The sequence below is a fragment of the Rhipicephalus microplus genome, chromosome 9 (genome assembly GCF_043290135.1).
Source record: "Rhipicephalus microplus isolate Deutch F79 chromosome 9, USDA_Rmic, whole genome shotgun sequence".
Lineage (NCBI taxonomy): Eukaryota > Metazoa > Arthropoda > Arachnida > Ixodida > Ixodidae > Rhipicephalus > Rhipicephalus microplus.
Genome location: NC_134708.1, coordinates 40082779 through 40104997, shown reverse-complemented (window position 1 = coordinate 40104997; position 22219 = coordinate 40082779). Strand labels below are relative to the sequence as shown.

The window sequence follows — 22219 nt, the reverse complement described above, 5'->3', positions numbered from 1 at the left end:
CAACTTCCGTGCGCTGTTGGCAAGAGACCACGAACACTGAGCTTCAGGAAATTGGCCATTCATGTTACCAGAACCTGATTTAAACGAAAGGGGAATTTAGGAGCCAGTACATCTCTGTTAGATGCTACGCTAATGATAACAGCAATGAATACAAGAAAATATACAGTTTGTTATTTGTAGTAATCATTATGTAAATGTGAAGAAATTAGCTTTTCTTCCAGAGCGTTAACTAAAACTTCAACGATATAGGGTCCAAACATTTTTTCAAGAAACGGACGATTCAGTGTACATGTATTGCAAATGCTCTATGCACCTGACACTACTGACGCGATTTGCTCGCGAAACTTAATGAAAGCATAGGACAACAATCCTAACGCCTACGGTCCTTGTCACCATTCATCGTCGTAATCTTTGTCGTCTTCATCGCCTTTAGATGGCGTGTCGATCATCAGCGGGTGGATTCTGACCACGCCTGCGGTTCCGTGACTGACTTTAGTGAAGGGCCTAATAGTCCTTGTCACCACCACCAAGGCGTTGCCCGTCATCATAATCATCGTCTTCGTCGCTTTCAGGTGGCGTTCCGATCACCAGCGGGTGGATTCTGACCACGCCTGTGGGTCCGGGACTGACTTTAGTGGAGGGCCTATACTCCTCGTCACCACCACCGAGGCGTTGCCCGTCATCATAATCCTTGTCGTCCTCGGAATCTCTAGGGGGCGTATCTATCAGTAGCGGGTGGAGCCTAACCACGCTGTCATTTGTAGTTTCACGATTCACTTTAGTTGAGGGCGTAGACCTCGCCTCGGCGAAGTATCTGGATCCAGTTTCGGGCTTGTCTCCCGAGAACCTTGGCGACGCAGCTGAAGGTGGTGGCAAGGTTGTAGGCTCGCCTCTCTCCAATACTGCTGCAGCCGCTGTCCTGAAAGCACAAACGAATACAGCCGAGCCCTTTTGAAAAGCGTGCGCAGGGATGTTCAGCAAATCTCAACAAAAAAAGTGCCTTGAAAACACTGGGAAGTCAATGGTAACCCTGCAGAAGTATTCTTATACACTTCTTTGTTTTCAGGCCTTTTTTGATTTCGAGACGCCGTGGCGAAGACCTCGGACCTGGGGTTCTTCAAAATGCACCTCTACCTAAGCACGCAGGCCTGCATCATCTTGCCTTCATCGCAAAATTTTTTGGTAATGTGAGCGACTGTTCAAATAGTTTTGTTTATTTATTTGCTAGTTAATCTATTCATTTATTTGCATTAGCATCCGGGTGTAACGTACTAAAACTGTAGGGGCATACGCGAAAAAAGCAACAACAAAGGTGAAAGTAAAAATAAAGCTTACGCGCAATAGTTATGCATTCGACTGGAAATACACGCAAGTAATAACTACACAGCCTGATGATAGTGCATGCTGGGGATGACGTAATTGGTAAAAACTCATTTGTACAAATAATTGATTATGCCCTGACGACGAAAACTAAGTTTGCTGTCGAAAACATCACCGTGCATGTGTGTGTGTGGTTGGTTCACGCTATGCATCCTATAATTTGGTACTCCGAGATGAAATATCTCTCGAGGCTCACGTCATTGTACGAACAGGGTCCCCAGAGCTGGTAGAGAGATCCGTTCGAGGCGCAGGAGGTATGCTCCGCTCTGGTGCACTCGAATGCGGGACCGAAGCCGAAGTGGTTTCCCGGTGGAGGTTTGTGGTGTCAATCTTGTGGAGTCGGCGAGTGTGCGTGGAGGCGGTTAAGGGCTGCTGATTAGGTCTTTCACGTGGTCGGGCCTGCGTGGCGTCCATCAAAAGAACGCGAATACGTACGTTTCAGCCAGGGTTGCTTGCACGAAGCTTTGCAGAATGTTGTCGCTTAATACATTGTCATCAGATACAAGTAAAACACACATAATCTGGTACAGTTAAAGGGGCCCTGCCACAATTTTTAAGCATGGTCATAAAACACTGCCGATAGACAGTAGAGGCTTCCGAAAACACGCGAGCCTAATATAATAGTGCTGCACTCGGCCAGGAATTCACAATTAATTATCAAAGACAGCTAAAAATTGATTTCTCTTCTCTCGGCCATTGACGGGAGGTAAGTTTAAGGCAAGCGAAGGATGGCCAGTCAATAGCCTGACAAAGAGAAGATAATGACAAGTGGCGTCGCAGGCGAAGTACTAAGCCGTCCACCTCTGCACGCACCTTTGTTACCAAACCTCGTGAGCTTTTGTTCACCGCACCTGTGCTGGCGAGTCAGCCAAACGGCTGAAGCGTTTTCACGGTGAGCCTGACTGGGGAACATGTCGTCCCTGTCGCGACACCGCTCCATACAGGATAAGGTGGCGACTTGCTGTAACAATACGTGTGGATAGACGGCAGCAATGTGAGAACTAACTCCAGACAGCCGACCGGCTGTTAAGCCAGGTTTTTTGTCACGCGAAAGTATTTTTAAGCTGTACGTTGACGAAATGACGAAGCTTTTTTAGCAAATTTCTTGGAGGATAAGGATAGCAAAGTGTGGGAACGTAGAGGCGGAGACATGTCTCTGAGGAAAGAAGAGTTGTTTGCTACATCGGTGGAGATCAAGAAGGGGGTTCGTTCCCCGAGGTGGTCTCTGATGAGACTGGAGGTATTTAATGCAAAGAAACTGAGATGAGGGGAGCTTGGTGCTCAAGAACAAGATCGGGAAGCGGGACAGAGGTCGTGCTTGGCGCCGACTCTGATCCAGGGTTTGGTACTACATCGACAATTTGGTGTCAATGTGTGAAGTATGTCAAGCGCTCGGCAATTAACGCCGACGTTAATACAGCCCAGTGCCGTCGGTTTGGTGACCACCCCAGTCTGTAAATCAGTGTCAGTGTGTAAGTAAACTGAAGTTTGCAAGGAAGTGAGCAACTGGGCATGTCTCGTCCTTCAACTTGTTGTCGTGGACATCTGAACAATCGGTACTGCATCCATCGTCTCAACCTTAACTCTAGGGAAGCTCAAAAATCATTCGTAGAAGGCCATCTATATGGCAATGGCTGCTTTTAACATGGTGCGCTCGGTCGTAACTGGGATCGCCGTGGGATGCCACGACGTGTCCACGCGTGCGTGCGCGATCACATTGAAAAAGACGCGTGTTCGAAGAAGAAAAGAAAAAGTTCTCAAGGTCACGAGACGTACGTGACGTATTTTCCTTGCCCATGTCACCCCCCCCCCCCAGCTTAGCTTCCAGTGCTTTCGGCGAGACGATAGAAGAGAGAATGTGATTGCAGCATGCGGCAAATATTTGTAACTTCACTCGTACTGAACGGAACAATACATTTCTGCGGCACTGAATTTGTGAAGGAATACGCTCTTTTAGTGAATCCATTCCAGAGTTGAAAAAGTGTTTCAGAGCCCCTTTAAGGCCGAAGTTCAGGCGATAATAACCAATACTTTAGTACTGCATTCCGAAATCAGTAGTTCGGGGCAAGTGAAATCTTGCAGATTAAAAAAAAATTACTCATTCTCCCACTAAAGAGAACCTCAGGGATGCGAAGCATCGCTGTCGTTCACTTGTTTTTCCATATTTCGTTTCCATTTGTGGTTTTCATTTTCATTTGTCATTTGCCGATTTCATTTGTCGTCCTGGTGGCTTCTCCACCGCCCCATCACCGGCCACCTGAGGTCCACCTGTCCTTGGAAGGGGCAACAAAGCGCCGAACGTCTGCTGCACCACTGCAACATGCCGCCGTCTCCAAACTCCATGAGCAGCTAGCAGACCGGTGCCAGGTCTTCACCGACAAATCCGTCATGCCAGACAGTACAGCAGTGGCCGCCTGCGTCATCCCAACCAGGGACGTCAGCAGGCGGCGTCGACTACCCTTCCGGCGAGCACCATTTCAGCAGAGCTGGCGGGGCTTCACTTGGCGGCAGACCTACTGGCCGAGGACGTCCCTGCATAAGCGGTTGCAGTCCTGTGCGATAGCAAGGCGGCCCTGCAGACGCTGGCCAATCACCGCTGCGCCGGGCTCACGGGGAGCCTCCTGGAATCCAAGTACCAGGCCCTTGCGGCGACAGAGACGTCCGTCCCCTTCCACTGGGCTCCCTCTCACGTGGGCATAGTCGCAACGAGAAGGCACACACCCTGGCCAACACACCAGCCGGGCACCGCCATCACCCAGGCCGTGGCGGCCAGCGGCTTCACGCAGGCTCGCATCAAGAAGCTCCTCGCTTCTCTCCAGCCGGACCAGAGCGTGGCCAGCGGGCGGGGACCAAAGCGTCTTCCCGAGGCAGGCCTACAAGGAGGGAGCGAGCTGACCTGCTGCCACTGCGAACCGTGGACCGCTGCTATCTCAAGGGATGCTGCGCCTTCCCAGCCTGCAGCCACTGCGCTGACCCCGAGACCATCGAGTACCTCTGTATCTTCCCTGCCTTGGCACAGAAACGCTTGGGGGTCACCGCGGCCCACCGGAGACATGGCCTTCCTGCCACCACCCTGGAGCACCTGCTATTCTCATTTCGTCCCTATCTACCTGCACTCTGGGGCCTGGCGGGGCTCCTGGATGAGACGGGCATCGTGGCCTACCGCTAAGAGCGGGACCCTTGCCACCCCTATACCTGCTGCCGGACTGCTGCTCGTGCTGAAGACGCTTTCGTCACAGCTCACCTAACCTTTTTTCTCTTCTATCCACTTTTCTCCCGTTTTCTCTCCCCGCAGGCGCTGCGGCGTGCAACCAACCGGGCGGCAGAAATTAGGTGCCTTCTTCTAACCACTACCATCACCACCACCACCTGCTCACATGAGCGCGAGAAGTGGTGGAGAGCTGGTGCGTGCGCAGTGAGGGAGTGTAACGGTCGCCTCGAGACGGACACAGCCCCGAGCAAGAGCTGCTTCGCATCTAAAATTCTTCAAGACGGGCCGTCGATGGAGCCAGCCACATTTCATCTTCGAGAATGCCTCGTCTCTTTAATCTGATACAGGTGACGATGTTTTGAGCCACGTATTCCCGCGTGCGGTGTGTCTCAGCGAGCTGCAATTTAAGCTGGGGTAAAATAAACGCAGGCACAACAAACTGTGGTTATTGAGTTAATGCGTCCCGCCGCGATCTTAAGTTGGACGGCGTCGTGCTGTTAAGGGACCCTGAAGAGAAACAGTGAGTTGGTTGACGAACTGCTCTATGAGAATTCTAATGCCATGTGTTTCACTAATGTAAGTTTATTATTATGAAAGAAAGTCAAAGTTTAAATTTCATTTCTAAATTGTGCACACGAATCTCTGCGCGTGACGTGAGAAATTTTTAAATGTGTTTTTCGTGTATTAACTCAGTGAAATTTTCTAAAACTTCATATTCTAAACCTGTGACACCCAGATATGACAATGTACTTGATGTTTGTCGATTAAAATCTACGTAGGACCCAGCAGACACTTTCACTATCTATGACGCCATGGTGTTTGGTGCAGGAAGCTGAAGGTGGCGTCACCACCCATTTTTTTTTCGCTTGTTTCCTCGCTTGCCGAGCACCATGTCGGGGTAAGAGTGGTGTTTTCGATACTGCAAAATTCTACTTATGCTAATACGTGAAAAAACATTTTTGCTTATTAATGGGCCTTTAAAGCAGAGGTCGTCGGTTCCAATCGAGACCATGGTGGCCGAATTTCAATAGCAGTTAACTGCAAAAGAACTCTTACAAAAATGTCATAAATGACACATATATGTTTAGTACACTGCCATATGTGGCCAAAAAATAAATGTACATGTACTCATATATGGCGATATTACATGGACTTATATATTGTCATATGAGGGTTCATATGAGACCGTATACTACCATATACAACTACATCAAAAACCATATTCTGCCTTGTATGACTACTTATATTCAGATGAGGCCACCTATAAGGATACATACTCACATATATATGACTGATGTGACTGTACTCATATGCATGTAAAGGTTATTAGCACCCACTTCGATACCTGAATGTAAATTGTGCTGTAAATGCTATAGTTTTTTTTAAGAAATTCGTCTGAGAGTGTAAAGAAGAAATACGTAGTACCGTTCACTGCCCTACATAATTCCTTTTTACGAATATTTTGGTGGATATCTTCAGATCATTAGAGGCATATTACGACATTATTAAAAGAAACTAAATTAAGCAACTTTTATTTAGTGGATAATCATGATCGAGTCAAGTGGGAGAACTGGAATGGCTTTCGCTTTCATGTAGTCTTGACTGAATGCATTGGAGACCCTGCAGTGTAAGTTTTGAAATGTAACTCCCCTATGCGACGATTCTTTCTTGGGCCTTTGTGGTATGTTTGAATGACGGGAAGCAAACGCACCTCGCTTTTCAATGCGTCCTCGTGCATGGGGTTCCCGCCAGATGGTGAAGAAATGGCCGCTGCGTCCATATCCTGCACGTCTCCACGCAGTCTTCCTTGAAGACTGCCCTGCAGGCTTCCCTGCGTGGCGAGGAGCACCATGCACGCCACCAGGAACACCAGGAATATCACAGCGCACGAAAAGCAGGAGAGGTCGTGGCTGGAACGCGGGAACAAAAGATCGACAAGGTCACAAGAGCATCATAATACGGGTATTTTGCGTCTGCTCCAGGACAAAGAACCATCTCAACAGCCTCCAACTGCTTCAAACTTTAAAATTCCAAGCTCGTCTCCAAACTCATTCTGCAGTACTTAACTCGGCAACACACAAAGGCTGGCAGCAAGAGCGCAACACGTGGCCCGATTTCAATATGTTCCGGACTAATAACCCTTCTCCGGAAATACAATACCAAAATACAGGAGGTTTACGGTCTCCTCGCTATCTATCTATCTATCTATCTACCTATCTATCTATCTATCTATCTATCTATCTACCTATCTATCTATCTATCTATCTATCTATCTATCTATCTATCTATATTCTATATTCTATATTCTATCTATCTATCTATATTCTATATTCTATATTCTATCTATCTATCTTTCTTCTATCTTTCTATCTATCTATCTTTCTTCTATCTTTCTATCTATCTTTCTATCTATCTTCTATCTATCTTCTATCTTTCTATCTATCTATCTATTTTCTATCTTTCTTCTATCTATCTATCTTTCTTCTATCTATCTATCTTCTATATATCTTCTATCATCTCTCATCTATCTATCTATCCTCTAGTTCTAGCTAATAAGCTTACTACACTTACCACAAGATTTATTCGTCTGTAGTATTTGGCATTGCTTCACGACCCCTTTACTCATGCACAGATTACATACATCGGAGTAAAACCAGCCGTCGTGACTTTGGGAATATGGTACTGGATGCTGCTAAGCGTGAAAGCGCGGGTTCGGTTCTCAGTCCCGGCGACTGCATTTGCACAAGAGCGAATTGCAAGAACACCAGCGCACTTAGATTTTAGGCGCACGTTGGAGAACCCTCAGTGATGAAAAGTAATCCGGAGCCGTACTTATTTTGTTTTCAGAAGTGCTACCGGCATTATTTTTCTTCATACTTCCTGTGATAACCCCAAAACAGTTGGATGAAAACTTACGCAGAACATCAAACGGAAAAGATTACTACCTTGTAAACACAAGTAATATATATCTTTAAATGTTTTTGTGCAAGTCTTCAACGTTCGTGCGAACGAAATCTTGTGCGGGAAAAAAAAGCTGAGATAGTGTGCGTGCCAGAACGTAATACATGGAGTTACCATACGTGACTAACATACGCAATGGACAACTACTGGTCGCAACTCCACTTCACGCAACTTCGAAGTGTGGCAGTTCAGGCAAGTTAGTATGACATGACGATATTTATAGCGCGAGAACAGCGCCCATGTCCTTCTTGTCTCTTAGTCGTCATTCTGTTCTCGCACTATAACTATCGTCATGTTTATTTCTGCTCAATACGTTTGCTGAAAGACAGCTGCAGGTAAAAGGTGATGCCTACTACGGGACAGCGTCGGTATATCGCGAAACCGTGAAGTAAACCATAGTTATAACGCGAGAACAGAACGACGACAAAGAGACAAGGACATGGCCGCTGGTCTCGCGCTATAACTATCGTCCACTTCACGGTTTCGAAATATACCGACGCCGTCCCGTAGTAGGCATCACCTTTTACCTGCAGCTGTCTTTCAGCAAACGTATCGGTGCGAAATAATAATAATAATAATAATAATAATAATAATAATAATAATAATAATAATAATAATAACAATAACAATGTTGTTGTTGTTGTTGTTGTTGTTTGATGCTAAAAAGTCACAAGCTTCTCACTGCATTCGCCTCAGAAAACTCCAAAGCGAGAGACGTAACTCTTCTCGATCGATATTCGAAACTTTACCTCCTTGAAAACTACGTGCACCCCACGTGGTTTTGTAGATTTTCTGGAACCGGCTCAGCCATTACCAAGTGACCAAGTCGTCAATTGACATCATCAGGTGACGTCACGCTATCTTACGGCACAAATACTGTTGATTTGTGCCGCCATGATGGAACCATCGCATTACGTTTCATCAGCTAAGCCCGGTGCCACCGACAGTCACATTTCACGTTCTATAAATATTATAATCATTTAGCCAACGCTCAAAGTACGCGTTATGTAACAATGGGTACGACCGCGATCGAACACTGACTTGTTAGCGTCTCCTTCGCGTGGTGGCGCCGCGATGAGTAGCCTGTCGCTGCGCGTGTAGCTCTCAACGCCAGGTCGCCGCTGCTGGAAACCGCAGTAGGCATCGCCGCCGGGAGACGCGTCCCGGGTGTAGTACATCGCGCGCCACTGACGATGACTGGCGACCCGTACGTCACCGGCCCGCAACAGTGCGCGCCTTGCCTCGGCGGCCTCCATTTGCCTGAATGTGGGCCACTTAGAAGCAGACTGTGGACGTTAAGGGACAGTCGCGCTCCTGCATCACGCAAGAAGGCAAGAAAATCACGAGTCCTTCCGCTATCGGCAAAAGTGGGGCAAACGAAGCCTTGCGTCTATGCACTTCGAATACTATTTTGTTTTGTTTTTTGTTTTTTGAACGAATTGCGCAGTTCTCCCTCATAAATGTAGAAGGACTTGTCCTTGGTCTAGTTGGATCTTGCTCGTCATCATGCAGTAGCGCAAAAAAAAAAACAGGGACACACAGATGAGCATGTGGTGTGTGTTTTTATGTATCTGTTTTGTCTCTTTGCGCTGCACTATGATCACATCCGTCTTGACTGTTCCTGCATGCTGGTAGCAGTACCTTCATCAACGTGTTTGACAGCGCAACTATTCAGTTTATATAGCCAACAAAGAATGCATCACGCAGACACAAAGACAAGTACCTACCTGCCTGACCTTCACACCTTCTTCTTCTCTTTCTTTGACGAACGAGTCAACCATTTTGGCACGTGCCAATCACTGCATGAAATTGGGGCTATCAAGAAGAAAAAAAGAATAGCGGTATCCTTAATATTCGCGTTTGAAAGTTGAACACAATAGCGATATCATCTCCCTAATACGTACTTCAACCAGTTAGTGCATACCTTTCAATTAATTATGTTACTTTAGAAGTCGACATTGTGTGTTACTACAATGTAATCGATAAATTTTGAAGTGGCTAAATTTTTTGGCTGCAGTGGTTGTGGCAGCGTGACTGCTTCTAACTATCCACTTGAATTCTGTGCAGATCTACTCAACCTGTTACCTCCGGCTGATCGTCGTATGCTGTTAGCGTGTATTCAAGTAATACACGTGTCACGTTTGGCTTCTTCGCTTTCGTGGCTGACTTGCTGGGCTGGCTTGGACTGCACTTCTGCGCCTGCGTAGTCTGCACTTCCGACGCCTAGCGGGGACAAGAGCCTACATAAGGACGCGCTCTTGGACGACGGCGATCATTTGGCAGCAGTGGTTGTGGCAGCGTGACTGCTTCTAACTATCCACTTGAATTCTGTACAGGTTGGTGCTTTGCCAGTCCTTTCTCTTTTTTGTGCTCTGTCATAGCCACTGCCGCTGCTGCCATTTTGGGTTGTGATTGCATCTTGTCAATATGCCTACAAATGCTGAATTGGCAAGGGAGATAGAAGCTCTCCGCTCTAAGGTTTCAGACATGCGAAATAGTCTTGAGGCATTCAATGAACTTTATGAATCAGTCAAGACAAGAAATGAAGCTCTCGCGAAAGAAAACAAGGAGTTGAGAGATGAAAACAAATCACTGAAAGATGACTGCAGGCTGTTCTCGCAGCGGCTTTCTGACGTTGAGCAGTATTCACGGACGAACAATGTCTAAATAAAAGGTATTCCAAAGACAGATGGCGAGAGCTGCCTCGCTATTGTGCAGGCCATTGGCGAAAAAGTCGGCTGTGTGATTGCCCCGAGTGATGTAGATATAGCGCACCGTGTACCGGGAAGGCAGGGCACGCATATTATGGCGAGGTTCTGTTCAAGGTCGAAAAAAAACAGACTTCGCTGCTAAAGCAAGAAAGGCAAGACTTAATACAACAGCTATTGGGCTTTCAAGGAATTCAGTTGCACCTATCTACGTCAATGACCACCTGACACCAGAGAATAAGGGACTTTTTGCGCAAGCCCTTGAGCTGAAGAGAGCCAAGGGATGGAAATTTCTCTGGACAGATAACTGCATTATCAAGGCCAGGAAATCGGAAGCTAGTCGGGTACACCGCATCTTTGGCGAGGGAGATCTTGCCGTATTTAAATAACTTGTGATTGTAAGCCCCATTTTACTATACTATAGTCATCGTTCAAAATGGATGCCACCATATTTTCACTCGAACGCACCAAAGAACTTCTCAAGGGCAATACGTCTGCATTGTTCCTGATTCATTTTAACATCGGAAGCCTTCGTAAGCACTACGATGACCTTAGTGCTTTCTTTTCAGTTGTCGATCATACGTTTTCGCTCATATGCTTATCAGAAACTTGGGTGACTTCACACGATGGCGCCCTGTATGGAACCCCTGGCCACCCATCAGAATATTGTCATCGTAAGGGTAGTCGTGGAGGCGGTTCAGCTATTTTGGTTGAATCTTCTATGCCTTACCGGCGGCGACTTGATTTGTCCTTAAGCACACCACTTTGCGAATTCGTTTGCATTGAAATTGACTGTCATTATTTGTCGATGATCAACCGTAACACCATCATTATGGTACTTTACCGATCCCCTTCTTCATCATATGCAGAGTTTTGCGCCGAACTTGAGCTTTTGTTAAACAAATTAATTGAAGAGAACAAGAACGTAGTTATATGTGGTGACATAAACATTAATATTGCTGATCAACAGAGCCAATCCTGTTCTGAATACGTACGTTGTTTTCTTAGTTGCGGCTTTTCGTCAGTAATACGTACTCCAACTAGGTGCGATTCCAATACACTGATCGATCACATTTTGGACAGTATGTCTACTGTTGACATTAGAGCAGGAGTATTGGATTTTGCTATCACGGATCATTATTCGATATTTTTGTGTTTCGGTTCTAAAGAGATTCGCCGTAGTAAAACTAACGTGCACACTACTTTTGATTCAAAAGCCTTTGTAGACACCATTCGAAAGACTAACTGGAACGAAATATGTGACGAAAGTAACGCTGAAACTGCATTCAACTTTTTTTCAGCTAAGGTAAGAGAATGTATTAGTCAGTCGTGCTCTGAAACCATAATTAAACAATGGTTCCGTGCACCTAGGAATCCTTGGATTACTAAGGCACTAATGCATTCTATAAGGAAAAAGGACAATCTTCGCAAAAAGGTCAAGGCAGAACCATTCAATCATTCACTCAAATGTCGGCTAAAAACTTATTCCAATATTCTGGGAGCTGCCATAAAGCACGCAAAACGGGAATGCTATCAAAGTAAGATTAGAAATAATTGTGGCAACACAAGGCAGAAGTGGCAAGTAATTAAAGAATTTCTGAACAGCAATGAGCCTAAATCGCACCCAACTGCTATATCTGTTAACGAAAACAGATACACTGATTCTGATTCTATTGCGGAGGTTTTCGGCTCTCATTTCAGCACCCCTGTGAGTACTAATACAAACACTCAGTCAGAACTCTCATTTTCAAGTCTTCCACGTACTCCTCAATCTTTCTTTTTGTATCCCACGGTAGCAGATGAAGTTAACAATATCATCTTATCATTAAAGAATACTGGCCCAGGGCTTGATCAAATCTGCTCTTCTAAAATTAAACTTGTATCAAAAGAACTTTCCCCAATCTTAGCCTCTTTAATCAATAAGCTTTTCGCGGCTGCTGTGTTTCCTAAAGGCCTTAAAGCAGGGAAAATTATCCCCATTTTTAAGAAAGGTGATCGCGAATGCTGTAACAACTATCGCCCAATTTGCATTTTACCTTTCTTTAGTAAAGTCATTGAAAAACTAATTTGCAACCGTTGAATGAAATACCTATCTAAATTCAACATATTATCTGATCACCAATTTGGCTTTCGTCCAGGTCTTTCGACTGAAGTTGCACTAATAACTTTTACTGACAGAATTCAATTGACAATTGATGAAGGTCTTCTTTTTGGAGCGGTGTTTATTGATTTTACTAAAGCTTTCGATACAATTAACCACGCCATCCTATTTCATAAGCTTGACTGTTACGGCATATCTGGACCACCCTTTCAGCCCATTAAAAGCTATCTTGGTGATCGGACGCAGGTTGTTCAGATAAACCAGAGTTTTTCATCTCCAAAAACCACTAACATTGGCGTTCCTCAAGGGTCAATCCTGGGACCCCTCCTGTTTTTGTTATTTATAAATGACTTACCACTTCGTCTGAATCACACTAACGCTCTTCTCTACACTGATGACACTACTATTTTTACCGCACACAAGGATCCACTCATTCTACAACAATCGCTAAACGTCGACTTAAATAACGTTCATTCATGGTGTGTATCGAATCTGTTACTCATCAATCCATCAAAGACTAATTTCATGGTATTCCATTGCCCACACTTGTTTCCAAACATCGCTTCATTAGCAGTGACGCTTGATGGACACTTTATTTATGCATGTTCATCTACTAAATTTGTTGGTGTGATATTAGATAAACATTTCAAATTCAGTGAGCATTCGCAGGCCTTAATTCAAAAGGTGTCTTTCAGTATTCACGGGATCATCAAAACACGACCTTACTTCTCCACTGAAATCCTTTTATCTTTATATTATACATTCATTCATAGTCACCTGTCATACTGCGTATCATCATGGGGAAATACATATTGGTCACATGTAAATCATCTAGAACGATTACAGAAGCAAGCTTTGAGACTCATTATTTTCAAACCATTTTCATCACCATCATCCCCCTTTTTTAGCAACATGAACATTTTACCTCTGCATAAACTCTTTAGCTACGAAATTCTAATGATCATGTTTCGTATCCTTAATGATGAATTACACATTTCCAGTTTCTCGGGAGTTACTCTTGTAAATACGAACAACACGAGGTTTTCAGCTAACCGTAATCTACTTCTACCTAAAGTACGTACCAACTATGGTCAAATGACGGCAAGATTTTCATGCATAACACTGAGGAACATGCTGCCTGTCGATCTCAAATCATACTCAATGTACTCCTTTAGTAAGCGCTTGAAGGTCTTATTGTTAAATGACTTATGACTTGAATGTTTTCTTTTGGGTTTCTTTGTTTCAAGCACATTGTCACTATTGCTCATATGGCCCTACGATTTTGCACCATTTTCTTTTAAATATTGCTGTGATTTCATCGCTGTTTGCTGACTAAAAAGCTAATCCTCTTTGTACTTTTTGTTAGGAGGTCCCCCTGACAGTTTTTATTTTGGGACCTTGGATTGTTCATTCGACATGCAAAAAAATGTATTCATAAAAAATGTATCTAGTTTTAAATAAAAAACATCAACAACAACAACATATGGCTTGTACCAGTGAAGCTTTTGCATATGGCTGCATCTTCGTCCCCAGATGTGTGGAGGCGGCCGACGCTGAACAAAGGGCCCGTCGCCGGCAGTGCCGGCCGTATACGAGACGGACGAGCAGTAGCCGAAACCCTAGTGAAGCACTCTTGTATCCACAAGGGCGCCTCAATGTATAGAGCTTTACAAGACAACATTCCTGTGAGTGTGAAACCGAGAGTAACTGGCCCGACACCATTTAAAGCATGCTTTAAATGCTTTAAACAACGAGCAATCACGCGCGTGAAATGTTTTCGAGCTTGCTGCGCACAAAGTATGTGATCTTAAAGGAATGCATGCAACAAGTGTGCCTTTTGTAATGAATTACTGGCTTTAAACCATGACGTCATAAAGATAATGGCATGTTCTGACGCACGATTGCTTGTCCCACGAAATATTACTCCGATATTACGTGTCGTATTCTAAAGCCTGTGTACAGGACACGCGTGTTTGTAAAATACTAGTTATTTTCACTGCAGTTCCAAGCAGAGAAAGTTATTCTCGCTGTATTTCCAAGCAGATTTGGTGTCAATAAATAAAAAAGAACAGAGGCGTGATTATGGGGTAGAAAATGTGCTTGCCACGCAATTGGCCTAGATTCGATCCTCACTAGAACCGATTTTTTATTATTTGTTTTATTTTAGTCTTTCTCAACTTTTCACTCACAACCAACGGCGCGGACGCCGACAGCGGCATTTGTGTGAAATGAGCTGTTAACGCTACCACGTTAAAAAAATTGCGCCTTCAAGAGGTTGTTGCGATATCGTAATCAGGCCTCATGCAAATCTCTTTCTGAGCAGCTAACCTGCTTGATTCTTGGTGCATACCTCAACCGTACCGTATGGAAACGAGAGTATCATTTAATGTCTATTGCAAGCACAGCAGATGAGTTCACACTAAGCCATAATTGTTTCCTTTGTGAATTCGGGCATGCAGTAGGAGCCGGAGAACTTCACCGAAAGCCGGACACTGGCGTGCGACTTCCACCACTGAGCCGTGGAGAAACTCCACGACAGGTTACAGGGGCACCTCCTGGCGTTCACCGATGGTTCCGTTCGAGACAACCCCAGCTCAGCCGTGACTGTGTGAGTCATTACAACAGTTGGGACGACCATGCGAAACCACCTTCCATTTCAGGCCAGCTCCAGTGCAGCCGAACTGGCTGGTTTCTCACCTGGTAGCCGACGGCCATGCTGCTACCACACCCCAACTGCCCGCGGTGATTTTCTGCTACTCCCGACCAGCACTAGAGGCGCTCTGCTACATACGGACCAAGCCGGAATCACCGTGGCGCTGCTGCACGCCTAGCTCACAGCCATCAGAGCCAGCGGTGTGCATCTGGCCTTTCATTGGGTTACCTCGCACGTTAGGATATCTGGGAACGAGGAGGCCGTCGCTAAGATAACACACCACAGCGAAGCCAGAACCACAAAAGCGGCAGCCTAGTCAGACTATTCTCGGCAATGGCTGAGGCAACTGCTACCAACGGCCCAACCTGGCCTGCGGTTGGCAAGTGGCACACCACCGCCACCCCTACTGGACACTACCGGAGACTGCTTCGCCTGCGGTCCGGCAGCGTCCGGAGCGAGCCGCCAACACTGGCTCGGTCTCTGCGATAACTTCGGAGGCCTGTCTTTTTCCCGCACGGTCGAACACACCAGCCCTGCGAGCGTTCCTGGAGGTTGCGGTTCCTGTAGACCTCGCCACCCTGTAGCCGAACCTTCGTGCTCCCGATTGCGATCACAAGACACTATCTTGCCACAGCATCTCAGCCGGATCTTTTTTATTCCTGTCATTCTTACTTCCCCCTTTCCCATCCCTAATGGTGCTAAACTGTGCCTCCACGACGGAACACAATAGCGTCGTTTTACATCGAAAGCTTTTATCAGATCACAACTCGGGTCACGTGCAGTTGTCCGCCGCCACCGCCGCCGGTATCCTTAACCACATCGCGCGAAGTTAGGGGGAAAAAAGCACGAACGACAGTGGGGCTGGAAACCTGGGTCTGCTGAGTACCAGCCTAGTATTGTACCACTGAGCTACGCCAGTGCTTGGGACCTGTTGAAAGGCATAGTGGGGCTCTAACTCGGGTCCACTGGGTGCCAGCCCAATATTCTACCACTGAGCCACGCTGGTGCTTGCGACTTGCAGGCAAACTTGCCTTAGGCAGGCTTGATGTTGGGAAATCAATCGCGTTAATACGACTAGTAAAGCCTTTTAAAACAGCGAAAGAACCACCAGTCGTCAACAATGCGAATAGCGTAATGAGTGGGCTGTCTAATGCTCCAACCCATTACAGAAGCTTGTTCTTGTTCCCCTATTAACTATGGCGCAAGCCCACTTCAGCCATATTTCATCATCGTCGTCAGCCACAGCATGGACAATTGGCGCGAAATTCCTTGCAAGTGTTTAGCGGATGTCACGCTTCTCAGAAGAATGGCGAAAAATAGCATAGCGATTGCCTGCCTACTACCCAAAAGTTAATTATAAATATTCTAGTGACTATCAAGCAAGTGTGCTTGCAGTAGTTACCGAACGAGTGTTTTGGAAAGGCTCTGAAAGGCCGCTCTTCTAGCTTTCGCTGTGACTGTGCTGCGCCTTCCGCACAGGCATGGCGTTTTTTGTATCTTCCTCTTTCACCAAACTACTCCCTTGCGAATCAGCGAAGGGCCCATTATAGGCGTCTGTAGAGCTACGCGCGAACCCTGCACGGCTATTCATGCATGATGATGAGTATGATGATGCTCTTTGGATTAGTGACAGCTGTTTACTCTGTTAATGTTTTTGCTGCTGATGATGATTACATACGTGTAAGCGCTTTGTAACGGATAGGCCTTTAAATTGCGTGCTAGTCGCTCAGTTGACATATTTCGGTGCCTGGCGTGATTCAACGTTTCTGCCGGGTGGTACATGATCGGTTAAGAAAGCTCCTTCTGTTACATGACATTCATACATTGTTTTTCGTTTCAAAGCAATTTTAACAAATCATTTGTAATGAACGAGCTGTCCGTCTATAGGTGCATATACGCTGCTCATGTTACTGTTTCGTTGTACTGCTGATCGTCACAAGCGACGAAGAAAAAAATGTCATGACTCTGCGCCAACACAACTGCTTGCCTCGCAGATGGCCTGGGCTCAATCCTCACTCGGACCTGAGAAATTAGATTTATAAGATTTGCATGGTTCTCGATTTTTCGTTCATGGACAGAGTGACTTTTCGCTTACAACCAATGACGCCGACGCCCGAGTTTCCGCGAAACGTATTCTGCAACGCTCTCGCGTTGAAAAATTCAAACAACTTCAGTGACCTCGTGGTGACCGCTTAAGCAGCAGATCTGGTGGATCCAAATTGCTATTCTATTGCTTGTCTTTGCTCTTCGGCGATTTTAGGTGCTCGTTAAGATGCAATTAGGTACACTTTAAAATATTTATGGGCACGTTGAAGAAACCCAGGTGGGCGATATTTTCGGAGCCCTCCTTCACAGCGTCTCTCATGCATAATGGTGTGGTGATATGAGGACATTAAACAAAACAATTAGCAGTGGTGGTGGTGGCGGCGGTGCATATTATTCAAATATTAGGTCAGTTTGTGTGAAAATTAATTCTATTTTGCAATTTTGATACAAATGCCACTTTAACATTCTTTTCATCGCCATCATTATCACCCTCACTCCACCCACTGCAGGACCTCTCCATGTACGACCAATCCTTCTCTCGCCGTTATCTCTCTCTCCTCCCTGCGCCCCGCTCTCCCGTCCGCTCACTCGTACGTATCTATAAATGGAGTGAAGCGCGCGCCTCACTCTCGATCACTCGCTGGCTGATGCATGGGTCAATAAATGGTTACGGTACGAACCCTCGTCTCGTCATTAATTTATGTCATTAAAATTACTACGCCACACACTCTCGGCGCAAGAAACGCGTTCACATTTCCTCACGATTCCCTTCGGGGAGGTGGGGGCAATTTTTTTCAAACACAGCCTCACCGAAATTACCTTACAGATATGTCAATTGCTCACGTTGTAAACCCCCACAAATCTGCAGTAAAAATACAAACTTCGTCTTAATGAATCTAGCGTATAAGCTATGTTTTTTTATTGAGCACAGTTCCTTTATTGAAGCACCTCTCTCCACGAATTTTCGCAGGGATTTCCGGTTTCTTCTGTCTGCATCATCAGTTTTGTGTATTACAAAGGGAGACTTCCGAGTAAAAGGTTCCTCTCTGAAGCATTGGCTTCATCGCTGAATATGTGTCCCGCTGCGGTGGTCTAGTGGCTAAGGTACTCGGCTGCTGATCCAAAGGTCGCGAGATCGAATCCCGGCTGCGGCGGCTGCGTTTCCGATGGAGGCGGAAATGCTGTAGGCCCGTGTGCTCAGATTTGGGTGCACGTTAAAGAACCTCAGGTGGTCGAAATTCCCGGAGCTCTCCACTACGGCGTCTCTCATAATCATATGGTGGTTTTGGGACGTTGAACCCCATAAATCAATCAATCATTGCTGAATATGTCGAAAACCTGCCGAAATAGTCGATGCTCTTATGACAAGGCCCGACTTTTTTCTGACGGCACACCTTGCAGAATGGGATATCTATGCGTCCTTTTCGTCTCGGAAGTGTTTATTTCACCCCACAAAATTTTCTCACGCTCTGTGTTGGGGAGAAGCCAACTTCATGTCGTTACTGGTGCGCAGAATGGCACCCTTCCTGCTAATGTGACACGTTCTGTTCTTTTTATTTTTCCAGAGCATCGTTGTGGATGTGGATAGTTGGTTGCAGGAAGTCTTACCCACTGCAATATTTTGCAGACCAGACGTCGGATGGAAGATCCCCTTTTTTAATAAAATCTCCCAAATACCATTTTTTTACGTATCGAATGTTTATGTATCATGTGTTTTTTACCTATCGGAAATGCCTCAGCGTTCGATTTCATTCAAATACAACACTACTTCGGGAAATTAAGAATTACGAAATAAACACTTAACATACACTTGCCGTCCTGATCGACAAAGCTCTAGCAGTTGATTTCATTAAATTAAGACCAGATTTTCCGATACCGAAAATTGCGAGTTTTCCAAAGGCTATAAGCTTACCTTCATGATCGAAAAAAGCCCTTGGAGTCGATCTCATTCAAGTACGACGGTGCTTGAGGAAATTAAAAATTTGAATATTTCCAAAAGCAATAAGCTATCCAATCTGAAATGCCCTAAACCTAGATGTTCATTTCACTCAAATACGACAACAGATTTGAATATTCAAAATTCGCTGATTAAAAATTGGCATTTATGCTGTTAATCACAAACATTCAACCTCTTTTTTAAGCATGCATAAAACAAACATGTGTGGCAAGACAGGTGCACAAAAAAAAAAACGGCTTTAACATTACAAAATGCGCTGCATAATGTACAAAACAACGCTTAAATCAATTACACGATTGAAAATTACAAAATTTCGAGATACCCATTCATGCTATACATTTACCTATCTGATCGGAAAAGCCATAGTAGTGTATATAATAAAATACAACCATACCTTTTAAAATCAAAATTTTCTTGTTTTACTTATCATTCTGATCGGAAACGCAGTACGGGTCACTTTCATTCAAATACATCTATACTGTGAGAAATGAAAAATTACGAGATTTCCAAAGGCTTACCTCCCTCATTGGAAAGGCCGTAGGAGTCTATTTCACTCAAATACGAAAAAACCTTTGGAATTCGAACATTACAAGCTCTCCAAAGGCTATTATAGACTTACCTTTGAGATCGGAAAAGCCATAGGGTTCAATTTCATTCATAGGCTTAAGGATATAAAAAATCACAACATTTCCAAAAACGACGATATCATTCAAATACGACAATATTTTCTAAAACTGAAAATTACAAGATTTCGAGACAACCACTGGTGATAGCACCATACCATGCATATACATATCGCAAGAAGTTTTCATTCATTCAACCTCATTCTTTACGGAGGCCAGACAACATTGCGTACACCAAGGTAGGAGCACCAAAAACCAGGACTACATATAGTACAGACCAACTTTTAAACCGCGTGAAGAAGACATGGCTGTGGCCATGTGGTACAGTGTTCGTTTCTCAGTCTGAAGAGCACTGGTTCGAATCCCCCTGGCGTACTCATTCCTTAAAGCTTTAAAGTTTTGTTTTTTGAAGTTTGGTCGCACATTGATAAAGTTGACACAAATTATTTGTCACTGTAGTTCCCACCACAAAGGTAGCTATAAGCAATAAAGAAAAAAAACAAAGGTAGCTCTAAGGTAGAGCGTCTGCCTCCGATGTGGGACGTAGCGGCTTCGATTTCTGCCCGGTGCCGGCTGGAGGTCCTCGGATTGTGACGCCAGAAAAGTTTCGGCCTTATCAGGGCTGATAAGGGCCTTGACTTTTTTCGCCAGTTTTGACCATGCATTGCGGAGAAGCAAACACTTCAGGACCCCTTAGCTAGAAACAAACGCATATTACGCCCTTTACAGCAAGGCGTGACGTCAGACAAAAGTTGAACCTTATCAGGGCTGATAAAAGCCTAAACTTTTTTTTCGCTAGTTTCGTCCATGCATCGCGGTGAAGCCAACGCATCAGGGGTTCTTTAGCTACATAAAAACGCATAATTAGCCCTCCACCTGAAGGTGTGACGTCAGACAAAAGTTTAGCCTTATCAGGGCTGATAAGAGCCTAAACTTTTTTCGCTATTGTTGACCATGCATTGCGGGGAAACCAGCACATCACGGGCCCTTTAGGTAGAAACAAACGCATAATACGCCCTCCACGGCACCGTGTGACGTCAGACAAATGTTGAACCTTATCAGGGCTGATAAGGGCCTAAGCTTTTTTCGCTGGTTTTTACTCTGCATTGCGGGGAAACCAGCACATCAGGGGCCCTTTAGGTAGAAACAAACGCATAATACGCCCTCCACGGCACCGTGTGACGTCAAACAAAAGTTGAACCTTATCAGGGCTGATAAGGGCCTAAACTTTTTTCGCTGGTTTTGACCTTGCATTGCGGGGAAACCAGCACATCAGGGGCCCTTTAGGTAGAAACAAACGCATAATACGCCCTCCACGGCCCCGTGTGACGTCAGACAAAAGTTTAACCTTATCAGGGCTGATAAGGGCCTAAACTTTTTCGATGGTTTTGACCATGCATTGCGGGGAAGCCAGCACATCAGGGGCCCTTTAAGTAGAAATAAACGCATAATACGCCCTCCACGGCACCGTGTGACGTCAGACAAATGTTGAACCTTATCAGGGCTGATAAGGGCCTAAACTTTTTTCGCTGGTTTTGACCATGCATTGCGGGGAAACCAGCACATCAGGGGCCCTTTAGGTAGAAACAAACGCATAATACGCCCTCCACGGCGCCGTGTGACGTCAGACAAATGTTGAGCCTTATCAGGGCTGATAAGGGCCTAAACTTTTTTCGCTACTTTTGACCATGCATTGCGGGGAAGCCAACACATCAGGGGCCTTTTGACTACAAACAAACGCATAATAAGCCCTCCAAGGCAAGGTGTGGCGTCAGACAAAAGTTGAGCCTTATCAGGACTGATAAGGGCCCAAACTTTTTTCGCTGGTTTTGACCATGCATTGCGGGGAAACCAGCACATCAGGGGCCCTTTAGGTAGAAACAAACGCATAATACGCCCTCCACGGCACCGTGTGACGTCAGACAAATGTTGAGCCTTATCAGGGCTGATAAGGGCCTAAACTTTTTTCGCTACTTTTGACCATGCATTGCGGGGAAGCCAACACATCAAGGGCCTTTTGACTACAAACAAACGCATAATAAGCCCTCCAAGGCAAGGTGTGGCGTCAGACAAAAGTTGAGCCTTATCAGGACTGATAAGGGCCCAAACTTTTTTCGCTAGTTGCAACAATGCATTGCGGGAAAGCAAACGCATCAGGCGCCCTTTAGCTAAAAACAAACGCATAATACGCCCTCCGCGGCAAGGTGTTACGTCAGACAAAAGTTTAGCCTTATCAGGGCTGATAACAACCTAAATTTTTTAGCTAGTTTCAGCCATGCATTGCGGGGAAGCCAACACGTCAGGGGCCCTTTAGCTAGAAAAAAACGCATAGCATGCCCTCTATGGCAAACCGGGACGTCAGACAAAAATATACCCTTATTAGCGTTGATGAGGACTAAACTTTTTTGTGTGATGACCGTTTCTGATGCCAAAAAGAAGATACGAAATTTTCATAGTATATGCGCATAGTAAACGTTCTGAGTTTAGAAAATTCACGGAAATTAAATTGGTCCAAATGCCTAAGCACTTAAAAAATTTTCAAAATACAAGACTTTCAAAAGCTACATCTGTTTCGTTGC

The 22219-nt window shown here is 45.2% G+C and overlaps 1 protein-coding gene across 1 annotated transcript; it reads right to left on the bottom strand.

Moving 5' to 3' along the window:
• Nucleotides 1-1460: 1460 nt before the first annotated feature.
• On the bottom strand, nucleotides 1461-8734 carry LOC142771679 (uncharacterized). The gene is made up of 3 exons (XM_075873473.1): nucleotides 8594-8734; nucleotides 6303-6501; nucleotides 1461-1779 (listed from the first exon to the last, which is right to left on the bottom strand). The coding sequence occupies exons 1-3, from the start codon at nucleotides 8728-8730 to the stop codon at nucleotides 1573-1575; spliced, it is 543 nt and encodes a 180-aa protein (XP_075729588.1). The 5' UTR covers nucleotides 8731-8734; the 3' UTR covers nucleotides 1461-1572.
• Between the last annotated feature and the right edge of the window lie 13485 nt (nucleotides 8735-22219).